At 46.8% G+C, this 16,910-nt stretch overlaps 2 protein-coding genes across 2 annotated transcripts; both read right to left on the bottom strand.

Moving 5' to 3' along the window:
* Positions 1 to 2,714: 2,714 nt before the first annotated feature.
* Positions 2,715 to 6,082, bottom strand: LOC139060571 (adult-specific rigid cuticular protein 15.5-like). Its single transcript, XM_070539715.1, has 3 exons — positions 5,824 to 6,082; positions 3,970 to 4,065; positions 2,715 to 3,274 (listed from the first exon to the last, which is right to left on the bottom strand). Exons 1-3 carry the CDS (start codon positions 5,827 to 5,829, stop codon positions 2,723 to 2,725), a joined length of 654 nt encoding a protein of 217 aa, XP_070395816.1. The 5' UTR covers positions 5,830 to 6,082; the 3' UTR covers positions 2,715 to 2,722.
* Positions 6,083 to 9,597: 3,515 nt separating this feature from the next.
* On the bottom strand, positions 9,598 to 16,437 carry LOC135920211 (adult-specific rigid cuticular protein 15.7-like). The gene is made up of 3 exons (XM_070539714.1): positions 16,332 to 16,437; positions 14,570 to 14,677; positions 9,598 to 13,142 (listed from the first exon to the last, which is right to left on the bottom strand). Exons 1-3 carry the CDS (start codon positions 16,335 to 16,337, stop codon positions 12,639 to 12,641), a joined length of 618 nt encoding a protein of 205 aa, XP_070395815.1. The 5' UTR covers positions 16,338 to 16,437; the 3' UTR covers positions 9,598 to 12,638.
* Between the last annotated feature and the right edge of the window lie 473 nt (positions 16,438 to 16,910).

Below are 16,910 nucleotides of genomic sequence, written 5' to 3'. Positions count from 1 at the left end.
GGGATTTCTGCACAGTAGACATGGCTCCCCTACGGCTCGGCTTGGAGCGCGTCCTGAAGTAAATGAGGAAGTTAATCAGTTCATCCTTTTAATCAGTCGTTTCGACATTGCGATTTGTAATGGAATTAATATCCGCACTTGCAGGAATTGCGCGGGAAAGCGTGAGAAGATGCATGGTTTAATTTGATATTAAAGCGTTAATAGTACTACTGCTTGAAGTAACCGACTTCAATCCAGAAATAAGACGTCCAAAAATCAAGAAAGGGGCTGACAGATGGAATAGCACACTGTGGTATAAAGTTTGTAAGCAGGGATAAGGTGCCGCAGAAAGGATGGCTTTTCTGAGGCAACTTATCCCTGTTTATAAATATTATACCACAGAAATAGGACGGCGACTCTGGAAGATGGCGTAAGGGGCTGTACTTTAGTTCTTAATTCTTGCTAAGTCTACTGCATTGTGATCCAGGTCTATGAGAGTAGGAACTCTGCACGCACATGTGAATATCTGAGAGACAGACCATAAAGCAGTGCACGCGCCAAAGTTTCCCCAAGTTGTTACACTGGACTCTGCCACGGCAGTAGGTCAGTAGTCACTCTCCTGAATGTCGGCGCGCACGAACTTGTTAGCTCCGTCTATTCTTTCCTGGTCATGATCAGTCCATCGACAAACACGGAGTGTGCTTGGAAAGGAAAAAAAAAACACGAGGCAATAACAACACGCAGCTGGGCAAGTGCGGCACAAAGGAAACCACAAGCGAAATCCTGTGACTTTCTTCCTACTGCCCCGCTTCCTCTAACGCACTCTGTGCTGACTACTGACCTACTGAAACCTCTGGCTCTTGTTAGCCAACAGCGCCGTGGTTTTAGAGACGTGCATCTTTGCTTTAATTAACGGCTTACCTCGGCACTATATGCAGGCTACCGGGTGCATACAAGAAGCTTCCTCGGCAGTTCCGCGGTGTTACGAGGACAAGGAAGCGTTTGCGAGCATTCATCGCGCCCGCCGGGTTACGCAGTTTCACCTTCCTCGGCGGTATGCTTTGCGATGGAGCGACCTTATACGGCCAAGCGCATACGCAAATCGTCGCCTCCCAACCGGTGGGTCAAAGCCGTATAAGACACGCGCGGACTTGCCGTGGTGCGATAGTATATGCACACTGTATACGTAGTGCTTATATCCATCTTTGTTTTTTGCTTATGTTTAACGTTGTGTAAGCACGAAGTTGGCATTCCAGAAGAAAGCAAAAGTGGCTAGCCGGCGTGTACTTTGCATAGCGCTTAGCGTTGTTTTGTTTACGGCCTCACATTCGAACGCGGACGTCGGGTAGGAAGTGTGCCACGGGGTTCCTCGTTTTACCTTGAACTCAGCCGGCTAAGCAACAGGAACCAGACGTAAAGAATCTTCATTCCTTTCAGATACTCACACATAAAACATAGCATGACCTAGAATAAGAGAAAAGCCTTGCACATTGCGAATACAAAAGAGTGCCAATTCTAGAATGCAAAACACGACAATTGTCTCGTTTGAAGACTCGCTGCGGAGTCTCCCCATGCCATGAGTATTGTGGCAATTATGCAAAAGTAAACAAATAAACAGTGCTGCACTCACAACAGGCGCGCATTTCACTAAGACTGTCTGCTTGACCTGATGTCATCTCGTTGCCTCCTCAACCAGATTCAAGTGTGCCATCTCCATCGTAAAGTATGTGCTTAATCTTCAAGCCCTGTACGTCAAATTGTTTTGTCTGTATGCACTGGCGTGTCGGTATATCAGACGTGTTTGCGTGCGTGCTAGCGGGCATATGTGTGTGTGCCTCGGAGTGCGTCTGCCTTAGTGTTAGCGTGTTTGTGCATGTGTATGCGCGGGTGCGACGTTGCCAGTATATATATAAGTATACAGTGGCAACCGTAGTTGTTGATGTTAGACTGACAAGTGATGACCTGGTTTGCATAATTTGTAGTAAACGCTGCCAGGGTATCTAATGGATCGTTTCACTTTGGTAAAGTCTGGAATAGAAGCAATGTTGTTATTTTATTTTGGCAGCCTGCGGTATTCGTGTCTTTTCAAATGAGCAGTTAATTTTTACGTCAACATGTCGTAAGTTCCACAACATACCTTATTTCTCAAAACCTTTAAGAAAATTGTCATTTGTTGTTCAGTTGTATCTTCATCGCACCATATTCCTGTCGCTAGTCTTTCTTTGTTATAAAACTATGTGCACATTTATGCAAGACCATTTGGGAGGTTAAGTGATTCTTTGTGCAGTGCAGAAAGATGACGTCTCTCAGGGATTTGTCTCTTAGCTCTGTGCTCTCAAATAACTGAACAATGAAGAAGCAACGCAATTGATAACGCTGCGCCAGCCTGCGTTCAAGGTCATTAGCAAAGTTTTGAGTCATGAACATATAGCAGAGCGTTTATTTCACTTCAAGGAGGAAAACATTGTACAAGTATACGTCGTTTGGTCAGGGACACACGCTTACGGCACAAACGTGAAAATAAACGCCGGTGCTAATCAGGGGAACAAAAGAACGAGCGAAAAGCTATTTGTAGGACTCACTGAAGAAAACACAACACGTGGAGCAATCAACCGACCGATTCTGTAGTCTGACCATAAATAACTTAAAAGCGGGATGAAGTCGGGGAAATACCGTGCCTATAGAAAAGAATACGTCCGACTTTCTTCTTTTCTTTTTCTTTTTGCTTTCTGTCTTCTTTCGCCTACTTGCGCTTGCCGTAAGCATACCCAATAAGTTCGCCAATGGTCGGACCGTAGACGTCAGCCACGAAAGCAGCCGGAGAGGCTGCCGCGAACTTAACAGCGTTAGTGGCCGCGGAGGCAGCGGCGAAAGCCGGACCGGTGGCAGCGTACGTCACGGCGGGGACGGTTGCAGCGAGTGATAGTTTAGAGATGGGAGCGGAAACGGCGACAGCCGAGTTTGAAACGGGAGCGGCGACGGGCGCCGCTGCTCCAAAGACAACGTCGGCTACTCCGGCGTTTCCGGAGGCGCCGATGGGAGGTCCGGTGGGTCCCTGCGGAGCGTTGATGCCCACGCCGGCCGGGCTGGAAGCGGCGGTGCCGGGCTCGTTTGTGGCCACCGACGCGCGGAAGCCGTACGCGTTGGCCACGTAGTTCACGATGCGCACGCGACCGTCGGCGTCGTGCAGGCCGTACGAGCCGACGGTGTTGCCGGAGGCGTCGCTGGACTCCTTGCGCCAGGAGCCACCGCCGGAGTGCTTCTCGTCGTAGCCGAAGTTGTAGTTGCCCCAGACCTGCGTGAATGTGCGCGCACGTTCGGTGAAATGATGTGGCGTGAGCGACTGGACGCGGTTCAGTTGTAAGATACATGTATAGTTACATTTGATAAGAGAAACTTAACGCAACAAGATTTCACGTTCTGAAAGCGTAGCCGTACCATGGACGGAATGAAACAGAATAGTTCGCGACCTTGGCAGAAGGCGCGGACTGTCACCAGTTCACGCTGTTGTCGAGTAAGCTGGTCTTAGAAATTGCATATGTGCCAAAAGCGCAGTGTATAAAAGATAGAGCTTATCGGAACCTCGCTGAAAGCGTAATAATGTACTATATAGAACTTCAACGCTGCTCGCGTTCTCGCAGTTTTCGGCAACAGGTGGTCAGCAAATTATGCCTACTTGTTCTATTATTCCTCATTTCATTCGAGGACAGCAACGTCGTTCATGGCTACCTGACTCAGTAAGTCTCTAACAGCGCCAGTTTTCATCGCACGATGAAAATATTGCAGTTAGGTACACTGCATGAAACCCGGCAACTAGATCACGTTCGTGACGGAGAGGTTAACTCAACATCAACAGTTCCAGATGACTCCGTAACACCAGTAACCATACATAGTAATGCGTTAAGAAAGGACAACACAGTGTGGGTGTATTTAGCGTTGATTAGTAAATTTGTGGACCGCAGGCGTTAGTGCTGACGTTTAGGGCCTTACATCCTGCGTCCGATGTTGGGTGGAGAAACCAACTTCAGGAGCGTACTGCACAGCACCTGCACGTGCAACGGCCGCAAGGACGAACACGATGAGGGCCTGCGAGAAAGTGAAGATATTGAAAATAGAAGGTAATGTGCAAGTGAAGAATAGCAACAGTAAAATCTCGCGTTACGGTCAACCGAATGAATTGGAAAATCGCCGTCCACCCGACTGTAGCATGACGCTATGCAAAAGGAAATCCACACGTGCTTCTCCGATGGAAAGCTTCAGAGTTGAAAAAAAAATTCATCCTGGTTTGGGAATCGAACCCGCGGTCGACCATGGCCCAGGGACCGATCGGCTCACTAAAGCGAGTTCTTCAATAGCTAGCTTCAAAGCTTTCTTTCGAAGATGTGTATGTGTTTCCTTTGTAGCTTCGTGGCCGCAGTTGGTTGGTTGTCACCTTTTTTCCTTCCGTGAACCTTCATCCACCTTGCAGGCTTCCACACTAGAGATCTGCCATAGACAGCATAATCTGACCTACCTTTGTATGCCTCTCTCGGGGTGCACGCGTTGAAACTATCTGCCTAGGGTGAATGTGGATGCCTAAACTAGAAGTACCCGCCGTGGTTGCTCAGTGGCTATGGTGTTAGGCTGCTGAGCACGAGGTCGCGGGATTGAATGCCGGCGGCGGCCGCATTTCGATGGGGGCGAAATGCGAAAACACCCGTGTACTTCGATTTAGGTGCACGTTAAAGAACCCCAGGTGGTCGAAATTTCCGGAGCCCTCTACTACGGCGTGCCTCATAATAAGAAAGTGGTTTTGGCACGTAAAACCCCATAATAAATCATTAAACTAGAAGTGCCTGTTTGCACTGCGCCCTGTTTTCAGCGCGTTGTGCTACTTAGCAGCAGTGCTGTACTGTGGGCTTCGAATTTCTTTAGTTAATCACGTCATGTGTACACTGAAGGCATTTCACTTTCAAGCGCATGCCTGCGACATGTTGGCCGAGCAAGCTGTAACTTACCTACGCCGTATATAGACTTTAGAAATGTTGACCCCGAAAAAAAAAAAGAACACGCTTTTGATTGGCACAAAAGGAGGCGACAAATAGGAACGCTGGCGTGTTTGTGTCTGCAGTCTTTTGTTCCGATCAAAAGCGCTGTTGCATCGCATAAGTATGTGCTAACCGGCCCAAGTTACCGCACTGTTAACAATGGTGCAAGCCTCCCGCGCTCCCTGCGGACGCCTGTGTCAAGGAGAGAAATACTTATCCTGCATGTCGTCTATCATACATTCCCTCTCGTATTAGGCCTCCATTCCTAGAATAAGATAATTTGACTCTACTGAGCCGTCAACGGGCTTAACGTACTGAATTTACAACAGCTACGACAGCCACATGAAGCCAAACTTCTTTTTTTAAGAAGCGTGTCTAATAAAGTTGAACGTTTCGTTTTTATTTCTTCAGCCATAATAATATACCGCAGTGTTAGTCAAAGTAATATCCAGCCTTATTGTTGACAAATGATTTTGTTCTGAATGAAAATGTTGTCCTAAATTTAATGTTTCCTTCGGGCTGTTTACATGACTCGACTTCCGTTCTTCGTTAACAAACAGGGTGCAGCACAATTGCTATTTAGACAACAAAGAGAAACTTCTATTGCGCACGACAGGAGCTCCACTGAATACACTTAGGAGTGGATACTGTATTTAGAGGACTAAACTTGGGGGCTACTGTCCTGTCAACTGGGCAAAGCAAAAGTGCCAACGGCAAGCTCTGCACCGCAAACACTCGATTCGGTGTCGCCATACCAGCCCCTGCGGTCAAGTTTAGTGACACTTATTTGTTGGTTGGAAACGTTTTGTTTTCTTACCTTCATAATGGTCGTCGGGATGGAGCCGGTTACTCCAAATTGAAAGGTAGCCTCCGTTCCCAGCGCCCAACGTTGATTGCTGACCCTTCTTATAGCTTTAACAGAGTGACGTCACGACTCCTCTTTCATTACATCCGTCAGTGAAAGAGAGGGCAAGAAGACCGGGGATAGGTGATGAGGTTGCCGTTATGTACTACACACCACAGCTCGAGCTGCACCATTACAGTGGTGCTCCAATCACCGTCGAATCGCCAGCTCACTGAAGCCACAGATACAGTGGGCTACTGCGGCTCGTCCCAGGAAGGCAGTTCCCTGGCGCCCGCCACCGAGAGGAGGAACGACGTTGGAAAGAAGGATCCGGGACTTCCTCGCGCACGAAGTTAACGGGCCTTTCACCGCGTACTATACGACTACTATCGCCCTCACTGTACAACAGGCCACGCGGCCAGCACCGCGTATAGGGTCGTGGGGGAGACGGAGCGGGGATTCCTGACGCCGCAACCGTCTCCACCCCCGAAAACATAGCAGCAGCGCTGGACGGGGAGATTGAGGGCACCGGCAGGCCGGCCACGTGCGAGCCTAACACGGACGTCGCCGGGGCACTCGCAAGGTCGGACCTTCTCTTGGCTTTGGTCAAGCGCGGACACGAATCGTCGGCTCTTTCTGCTTAATTGTTGGCTGGGAATGCATATGCCTGTATACAGAAGAGCGGTGTCGAAACCGACAAGAAGATAGACATTTACGTAAAGAACGAATGCGTGATGGAGCGTTGATTAGTCGAGCGCGATTGTACAGCGGTTATTATGCGAGTAATATATGTGGGTACTGTGTACAAAACAGGGAGCTTTACACACGGGAACTCTTGATCATTCGCATGCCCAAATTATAGCCCAGATTTGTGCACACAGACACACACTCGCGCGCAGCACGCGTAGAAACTCGTGCGTGCGCAGCTGTATGCGCACCAAGGCGACTCATAACCGTTGTCTTCTTCAGTAGCATCGCTTTCTTTTTTCTTTGATGTATACCCTGCAGAAGGAAACATATAACTATAAATACCGCCACTGGACTGTCTATCAGTCTCGAGGGCTACTTCTTTACTTTTCAACAATCTAATTTGCTGGGACATTGGAATAAACATGTATCCCATTCCGCATTTCTTCGACTGGCATCAGATGAGGAGGCGTAGAAAGGTTGTATAATTCCCTCTACGTACATTCTAGCTGAACAATTCTGTACGAGTGCTTAATCCTCACTTGTAAATTTCGATACGAGCACTTTCATTATATTCAAATCACTACTGGACCATTGCCGCATCGTTAGCAGAGACCATTCCGACGAAACTCCCGCAATCCCGCGTGTACCTTTTTCTAGGAGCGCTGCGCGCCGACTTCGGCGATTTGCCTGCGCCATGACAATGCAGCAATGAAATTTTATATACTTGAGCAACCATTGCTTTCCTGTGGTCACCTCGTCGTTCAATTATGAAGACGTCATACTATAGAGCATGGTGACAACGGTACACGGAAAATATCAATCTTGTAGGGGTGTAGTTTGCAAGTCCTTCATTTGTGAGTCCCGGTTCTTTCGGCACCGGATTATAGGGGTCCTGACAAGTAGTATGGAGCATGATTTTCCGCAGACTGTTAGGTTGCTTCTTAAGATCCAATTTCACTCTGTAGTTCGTCTCTATCAACTAAAATGCTACTGATAATAGACTACTCTAAAGACAGCTGTATGTTTCAATAGCGCATTATTTCCCGCATAATGTGTTGATGATTCATCTTTTAGCGCAGTCTCGGTAAGACTCAGCTTCAATTTATCGCCGCGTCAAGATATCCTTGTCATGTAGATATCGGTATACTGTATATAACGCTCGCTGCTTTTCCTATCCCGTTTATCTCTCTTTCTCTCTCTCTGCAACAGAACCAAGTAATAAAACAATTTTTAAATAACGAATTTTTATTAACACGCAGTCAATCATTCATAATTTAGAACTTTCTAGTAGGGAAATCCATATAGTAATACAAGTTACACGACGAGTTGAAGTCGTTCCCGTGTCTTTCGCAGATCTTCAGATACAACCTTCTTTTCTGACGGATGCATACCACTCCCGGTACCCGGATAGTATATCCACGCCTCTGCTTATTCAGGTTTGATACGCTAAAAAAAGACGACCTCCAGCCCGCATAGATTTTCGCCTGCGAGTATCATCAGCGCAATCAGGCGCTGCATTCCACTCTCGTAATGTCGTTGACAGGAGAATTCTCCTGCCCTGGGCAATGGAAGTACGAAATGAGAGACGCAAAGTGATTCTCGCTTGCCCCTTGGGCTTTGGTTTGCTATACGGGAGCAGCTGCCTGGCTGCGGACATATCCCACCGAAGGTCGTCAGTACAAGCGCGACCCGCGCGTGCTTGCAGACCGCGACTGAGCGGGGCTCAGAGTTCAAGGTGATGCCCGAAACGGGGTCACATGCATTGGGACGATCCTAATCACCGGACGGAGTCTGCAAATGGATTGTCGGCTGGCTGAGATGAGCCGGCGAAAAGAAAGACACTTGACCCGTGGCTGTCCTTGGTCTCAGAATACCCGCACGTGGATAAGTACAACTTTGGAGAGGTGTTTGTGTGTGTGTTTTGTTACTTTTTCTTTCGTTTTTTCTCCAGTTTTCTGCTAAACGCATCTTTAAATCCATCTCTGAAGCAAGAAGCTGCCCAGGTAACAGATTATGTTCAAGCGAGTAAGACTTGCAAAAAATCTTCCACTCCCCTCATGTGATCTGGCCAATTATGTAACGAAAAAGCTTGACACGTACTGCCAAAAACCAGCAACGGGTCATATATAAGTTGACTTGACTAATGGTCAGTCAGAAACCCATTCTGTAGCTGAGGATGAGTGCCTGTCTGCCTCAGTGGAAAGGGAGTGTGTATACATATGAGTGAAGATGAGGGATCACCAGCAGGTTTCGTAATGAATCGACGTGAGCATGAGCCAGCGTATAACTTAACAAATAATGTCTGAATGAGTCTGAGTAAGTGTTACGCAAAATTTCTAAGGTATCCTTTAATGACGACGAAGACAAACTCTAAACATAATCACAAAGTATGACGGAGATAGCTGGCGATAGAGAAAGGCAACTACAGCAGTGCGAGCAAAGTGACTGCAAGAACATTGCGTGGTTTGCTTTGTTGCAAACGAAATCGATAATTACTGATGTGTCCGTCTTGTTCGTCTTGTCCACCTTGTCTTGTCTTGTCTTTTTCGTTTGTACAGTGTGTTTGCATATTTAAGTGCCACCGGCTATTCTGGCCATATTACACAAAAATGATCACAGAACAGGAATAAAAAGTCCATGACAGGGTGGAAAAAGTTTTTTTTTTTTTAGAAAGAAATGACGCATGGATTGTCTCATCAATTGTAAATATTTATTGGCATCAAAATTGTTGTATACAACCCAAAACCACACCTCACGCATAACGTAAATATACCCTGAAGATAGAAAGAATTGATTACCCTGTGCCCACACAAACATATGCAGTTTTCCTGCTAAAGGCTTGATAGTATCCCAAGCAGAGACGCCGTGCAACAAAAATCAATATACGCATTCACATTAAGCTATCTAAAGCATTTGCACACAAAACTACATTGCGGCTAACATTATAAGTATCAAACCGGAAGATACTTAAGTTTATAAGCCCTCCTCCTTCGTTGTTATTTTGCTTTCTTACGAAAGTAATCAATCAGGCCGTAATTTCTTCATCTTCATAATCAATCGCTTCTTTTTAAGGCTAGGACACAAAGACATGATAGCACGAACGCTGTCATGTCTTCTTGTGTCCTCGTCTTAAAAAGCAGGGCGGAATTGCTTTCATGAGAAAGAAAAATAATGCATACCAACTAGTCCCGCGACGTGTTTTGTAAAGCGTTCCCTCGTTGTTGTTTATCTATTGTGACAGAATAAAAAGCTTGCTTACTGAAGAACCCTCTGTTCCAAACTCGTACCTAAAAAACACTAAACGAGAAGAATATACATAGAACAGAAATTATCACCGTGGTTTTGAGTTAGAATGGCACTTGGAACAATGCACATGGTAAGCAAAGAAAAGCTATGCGTGGTACTTGCTGCGTCAATGACAGAATGCTATGTCCCTGAGTCTAGAAGCTTTTATTGACTGGTGAGTACAAGCGTTTGACGCATACGTTTATGTTCGCACTGCGTTTGTCAAAAGTTTCGATGCAACAGCGTGAGTCCCAAGTTCTGTATTCAGGCCCTCGGTTACGGCACCTGTATGTCGCCAGGAGCTTCCAAGCTCAGAATGGTGAGGAACGTTCTGTACTCAGCCTAAAAGGCTCTGGGTCAACGGCAGCTCCTTAAAGACTATCGCATGCCACCTGAATACAGTCTAAAGTAGCGGCGGATTGGCATCAAAACCATTGACAAAGGCTGAACAATCACCAATTGCCTCACACGAAAGCTGAATCCGGCCACCAAAGCTAATAGAACCCAAACATTCAGTTCTTGAAAGCAAAGCAAGATGCGCAACGATTTCCTTCGTCTCATTTCTCACTTCCAAGCGCTACTAGTGAGATCGTCAAAGACAGTTGTGCCACCGTTAACTATTTCTGCCAACCTTGAATCCATGATATGCTACTATATGAGACTTTACGTTATCCCTTAAATACATCAGGTCCTAATGCGAAGGAAACCCCGACGCAAACGTCGAAAGAAGGCGACGATGCTAAACACGACGTATACTACCGAGGTTATTTATGACTGAACTATGATTCCACGCAATGTTTATGCTTTTTTTTTATGACTCCAGTCCTTAGAGGCAAAAAGTTGCACCTACGAACCAGTAGCCCAATGTACAAACGTAAGAGAGCTGACGACGGTACAATGTGGGCACATGTTTCAGTGCTTTATAAATAACGATAAAAACGATACCACTACCAACCACGTCTACCCAGATACCTTTCGCTAAGCTGTTCAACAACAACAACAAAAAATTATCCAAATGTACCACGTGAGATATAACTATAGAACCATGTTCGCTCATCAGATGTCTTACGACCAAATATGATGGGCTTACGCCGAGTTTCTTAAATATTTTTTTTCTTTCAACAGCTTGTCTAATGTTAGCTGAGACACCGTATATACCATACTGTACGAATTACTCACGCGAAAGCTTTTGATTGCAATGATATCCATAGTTATCTGCATGCGATCTCCTGCTTAGAGTAGCATGTGTTTTCAAAATACGACAGCGTCAGATTTTAAAATTTCTCAGCGGCGGTACCTCAGTACGAAATCCATGTTTTACTGCTGGATCTCCTCATAGTATCTTCTGCGGAACTACTAAAGGTCAATCATCCAGCGGACAAGATCCCAGTTACTCCGTATCTCAGTTAGAAAAGCGCAAGTAACACGACTGAGCCTCACATTCAGGAAAATTTCCAGTCTGAGATAAGGAAACATTATTCGCTCTCAAGAGAGCTCGTACGTGTATATTTCTGACCAAACCGAGGCCTAACTGTACGTTGCATATAGATAACTTACTTTAACAGGTGCAACAGGGAGATTCGAGCTATTTTAAAGGCACTCCACACTGTAAAATAATTTACACCCTTAAATACTAAAAAGAAGTAAACCTGTCTGTAACTGGCACCTTTACACCTTTTTTGGGTGTAACGATATGAGTTATAAACAGATATACACCCTTACTCAATTAAAGGGTGTAAATTAGTTTATGGTGTATACTCTGGTTCGCGCATGCATCAATTGCACGAGGTTTGCTGGCCATCGTATTCGTACTTGTATGGCCTAGCCACACTATTTTTGAGGCGCTGAGAACTCATGCATAGGTAAGGACTATCGAGCTCGTGTTCTTGGATATTTACGGGAACGCTTCCTGAAAACTATAAATGCTCTTAAAGTGTATGCGCATAAGATAAGCGCTAAGCGTGGCCTTAATATGTGTTGGAATCCTAATCTTTAACAACGTTTAAGCCATAACCTAGAGACTGGTTAGTAATATTTGCAAGCTGTGCAAAGAGCTTTAAAGGTTCATAGAACAAAGAGAACTTTAACATCCTTCCGAACGGTGGCCATTTTAGGAACTGCTGGCGCGTAATTTCTTCTTAAATCTTCGCTGCGACTTATTGAAGTTCACTAGATACTGAGCGGCGACTATGTACATAGGACTGCCGTGCAACGTGTTTCTCTCACTGCACCTCTGTAACGGCCACGCCATAGTCGCTGGGGAAATGCGCTTTGTCATGCTGGACTTTAGCATTACAGTCGCTTGTAGCTATAGTCGAACGCCTCTACAACGAAATGGCTTGTATAACGAAGGAATAATTATGTCCCCTCTCTATATTGTGAGCTATGCGGTGCGAGACTTTTACAACGAAGGGTCTTGTATAACAAATGATTTCGGAGGGCCCCGAGCACTGCGTTGTAAAAGCGTTCTACTGTACGCGGAGCCCTGATTTCAGCGTTGGCATCACACTCCAGGAAATGCATTCTGCGACGCCACTGGCTCAATATACGTGAAACATACATTCCATGTGGCAGCCGCATAAGGCGTCTGCAACAACAATATATGTCAGGTCCGCAAGCGTTACGCTGCGCGTCATCTACCTTAAGATCACACAAAAATCACACTGCATACAAAACGTTTTCTAGACAAAAAATAACCCTCGGAGTTTTCAATTTTCTCCCATTAGACGCGCATAGCATATGCCGGGCCATAGACCGTGAAGTTATGCTTGAGCTGTGAGCATTACCCTGACGAGAGACAGAAGCACGCGATTCTACCAGCCCCTGTAGTCCCGGGCATCGTACTCGACTTCGGGACCCGGCTGCACAGCAGCCGTTACATATGGCTTCTTCTCGTAGACTGGCCTGAAGCTATGCAGCGCCGCAGCTACGGGTACGGCTGGCTTGAGAACAGGTCCCACTATGGGTGGGCCGTAGACATGGGCAGCATTCACTGCGGGAGCGACCTTAGTAACTACTCCCACAGGCGATGATGGCTGCAGAAGGAACGGCTCCACGGCGGGCGCCGCAGGCAGCGCGACGGGGGCATTGATGCCGGCTCCGGCAGGACTGGAGGCGGCCGTTCCCGGTTCATTGGTGGAGATGTAGACGCGAAAGCCGTTGTGGTCGGCAACGTACTTGACGAGGCGGACCCGTCCGTCCGCATCGGCGATGCCATACGAGCCGATCTTGTGACCCCAAGGGTTGCCGGTCTCCTGGCGGAAAGTGGCGCCGCCGGGGTGTCGCGCCTTGTAGCCGAAGTCGTAGTTGCCGGCCACCTGAGCAAACGTACAAGCGAACGCTAACTAGCAAATACCTATACTGCCGATGTCGAATAGAAGGGGAACAGTACAATTCCCTAAGTTCTTGTTAAAAGATAATAAATGTTCTTAACAGGGCCTTCCAACGTCCTCTACCGTCGCTTCCTTAATTAGTTTGAATATTTTGTAAGCATTATTTACGTTGCACAAACAAACGTTCCATTGTATGCCTAAATAAAGAAAAAGTACCATTTTCTCTAGGTAGATTTGCCTCGTACACGAAAAGCGAACGCGTTCGCAAGTTCCTATCACTTTACCTCCCCCTCCCCTCTCTCCCCAGCGCAGGATAGCAAACCGGATCTTCCCATTTGGTTAACCTACCTGCCTTTCCCCTTTCTTCTGTCTCTCTCTCTGTTCGCAAGTTCGTCACTGGTAGGGGAATTAAAAACGTGCCTGGACCAATTAGGCAGTGCCATTGTGAGAAGGCTCGGAACCACCCTTGTGTTTTCAATGACTGGTACAGACAGGACTTTTAAGAACCAGCTTGCGCGTACCTTCGGTGGAAGACATTCGAAGGCCTCTTCGAGAACGAGCGAGAACAATATGTGATTGTACCAAATATTTGGTTCTGCATCAAGCTTTTCGGGCAGTAGAACGTGCCGCACGCCTTCATGAGACTAGTGATGTTCATTGTTGGTCTTATACGTAAAATACAAGCAGATAAATACACAGTTCTGAGTGATTGACACCACAATGTTTTCGTGGCATCGACTTAAGGCATAAAGCATACCATTTCGGTTTTTTTTCTTGACCAATCTATGTCCTGGCGGTCATACGTTGGTAATGTTTGTCGTCGGCAAACGTCCAAGGGACACCTTAATTTTCTGATTATTGCATTTCGGCCACGAAATACACTATGCCTATATCAGGTTCGAATCTAAGTCGCACTGCTTTGAACGTGCACCGATACCAGTGTCTCTGCGTTAGTCCTTGTTTGCGGCGATCGATCAACTTGGCGCTGACCCTATCGAAGAAGCTACGATCGGTGTACCAGGGACGCATGCCTACGGATGACTTTGGCTCTAAGGAGCAACTCGATAAGTCGAGAGATAAACGCACGCAGTTTTACTGCCAGACGAAACGCGCCAGCTGGAGCAGCGCGATGCCGAGACAAGTTAAGCCGCAAACGCTTATATGCGTCATCCATCACATTTCAATGCCAGCAGCTATGAGCTCCGTTACAGCTTCCCGTAGTTCCTCCAGAATGGAGAACTTCGTAGCATAATATGCGTCATAATTGATACCGCTCCGCATCGGGACCAATTAGTTTCCGTCAGGACTGTTTCTCATGGTTTGTTGAGCCAAGGCGCGGTTCCGAAGTCCTTGTGCTAATGCAGGACCTGGCGTTTTAACGAAGTATTTGACTGTAAGAGGGGTACGCTTACATCTTGCGAATGATGGCTTGTAGAAGACTCAGTCTCAATGTAACCAGTCACTGGCGCAACGTATCCAGCACGAGCCACAGCCAGCAGAACGGGTAAAACGATGTACTCCTGTTCGAAAGAAGCAAACAAAAAAATGACACACCATGACGATAGTTAGTCACTGTCAAGTTTTCGTCAATTGTCTTTGCTAAAATAAGCTGAGATGAAGCATTATAAGATGCCTAAAATATTTAACTACAAATAAATATCTACGTAAGAATATCTCACTACCAAGCAGCCTGGGGCTCCCTGCAAGGTGTCGATCATGCAGTCAAATGTGAATTTAATAAGCCTAAGAAAATTAAATTACACACGGTTATTTTGCCAGTGGAGCCTCGATTGAAACTTTGACGTTCGACGATCGTTGATTAAATCTTTGCGCTTTGTGTGCCGAAGCCGCACCTGGGCAATGGGATGCGTTATATAGGGGACGATTCGGGATTAATTTTGTCTACGTCGGGCACTACTACAACGAGCCCCTAAATCTAAGGGCAAGAGCATCTTTACATTTTAGGCACGTCGGAATGTTTTCTTCATGACTGCGAAATGAACCAATGAATCTGTGCTTAGTAGCGGAATGCCATAATATGTCAGCAACAGCAGCAAGTTCAATATATATGCACATATATATATATTTTTCCGAGCCAAGCACTGACAAGAAGTAATCTAATCCTTTTCGCGTTTTAATAGCATCGCAAACGTGGTGTTATACGACAGTATTTGTGACATGCCGTAAAGAAAGGCAACACCAGGTCAAGGTGGCGCCTCCGCTCCTATATTATACGACGATATGCTGTTCAGAAGGAGGTCGAGTGTTCGAGTACCGGCCACTGCGGCTGAACTCTGACCGGCGTAGAATTGGAGAACAGTCGTGCACCGGGCTTTGAGCGCAAGTTACAGAAGCCTATGAGGTGGAAATTAATCCAGAGCGCTCCGTTCCGTGTTGCCACGGGTTACAAAAGAAATAGTGCATTTTTGCTTGAACATCAGTAGCGATTTGTAGGTTTCTTTATGCTAGCAGTGTTGATATTTTAGACAATGTTTTCGGCCGTCACATATTCAGCACTTAATGTTGGTTTTACAGTGTGTCATCTGTGAAGCTGTAACGCAGTACATCGACCTCCAAAATTATTGGCGCTGTGCAGGGTGCCACGCACCACAGAGCGAATCTTGAACACCTTCAATGTTAAAGCGACGCCTTAGTGGTTGCAGCTTTCGTAAATTAAGCAGCGGCGATGTATTTCCGCCTCACCGTATGCAGAGCTTGTATGCGAAGACAACAGGTGTCTCATGATCATAGCTGTTCTCATAAAACAACTGTATATCCAAAAAAAAAGCAGCCTGTATAGCAACATCCCCTATAGCTTTAAAAAACAGCCCTTTTCATAGCAGTGGTTGGGCCATTGAACGCCAACTGTCACCTATTAGCCACTTACACGGCCTCGCATCTTGCCACTACACGCGATATAAGATAACAGCAGCAGTCTATACTACGCACGTCTGAACAAAGAGCAAGTACAAAATATTGAAAGGTAACATGAGACAAACACACGTTCTACCACCAACAAGGCGCAGCTACCCATGTGCGAAGATTAACTGATCTTGTCGAGGTTATTGGTTTAAATAATAGGAAACCACGCCTTGAACGCCGCTTTACTTGTTTCGCGGGCCGTCACGCAGCCATCACCGCTCCGACCGCCTTCCGCGCATCCGATGAACTCACCTGCATGGCGTAATCCTCAGATTGACGACGAGCGCCGAGACAACCGGAGGCGTGATGTTCCGCAGTGTGTTGTTCGGCTTTCGGAGACGGGAGGCGCCCGCCTTTTATATACGGCTGCGGGAGAGAAAGTGCGACCGACCTGACCTGACCCGTGGTTGACGCGATCGGCGCTGTCGTTCGTCGACGTCGGAGCGCGAGCGGCTCTTCTAATTGCGTGACCCACACACGGGCACGGGGGCGGCAAAACTCCTGAATCCCGCCATTTGCTGCTTCTCCCGTAGTCAGTGCTCACACCAACCCCTGCAAGGGGGTGAGGGGGCGATGGCAGGGATTGTTGCTGCAGTTCGGTTTAGCCTGGCTAGCTTGGGCAGGCGAGTGTTCCGCCTGAGCTCAGCATCTCATGTTTGTTAGCAAGGATGTGCCACCACATGTCGATCAAGTCAGTGTCTCAAAAGACGTTTCAATTGTGAATTAAAAGTGGTCTGGTGTCGTTGATGTTCTGAACTGCTGCAGTCCACCGCCCACAAGGTTCTATTTTCAAGTCCGACAGCATTCGTTTGTGTTGCCACTGCAGGAGAG

Source organism: Dermacentor albipictus, chromosome 5 (genome assembly GCF_038994185.2).
Source record: "Dermacentor albipictus isolate Rhodes 1998 colony chromosome 5, USDA_Dalb.pri_finalv2, whole genome shotgun sequence".
Taxonomy (NCBI): domain Eukaryota; kingdom Metazoa; phylum Arthropoda; class Arachnida; order Ixodida; family Ixodidae; genus Dermacentor; species Dermacentor albipictus.
This window is presented reverse-complemented; position numbering and strand designations above follow the sequence as displayed.

Bases quoted from the DNA above. Each gene is read 5' to 3' on its own strand.
- LOC139060571 (XM_070539715.1), bottom strand. The intron at 3,275-3,969 runs GTAAGGCCCTAA...ACATTCACGCAG, and splicing joins CCCAACATCGGACGCAGGAT to GTCTGGGGCAACTACAACTT.
- LOC135920211 (XM_070539714.1), bottom strand. The intron at 13,143-14,569 runs GTAAGCGTACCC...ACGTTTGCTCAG, and splicing joins CAAGCCATCATTCGCAAGAT to GTGGCCGGCAACTACGACTT.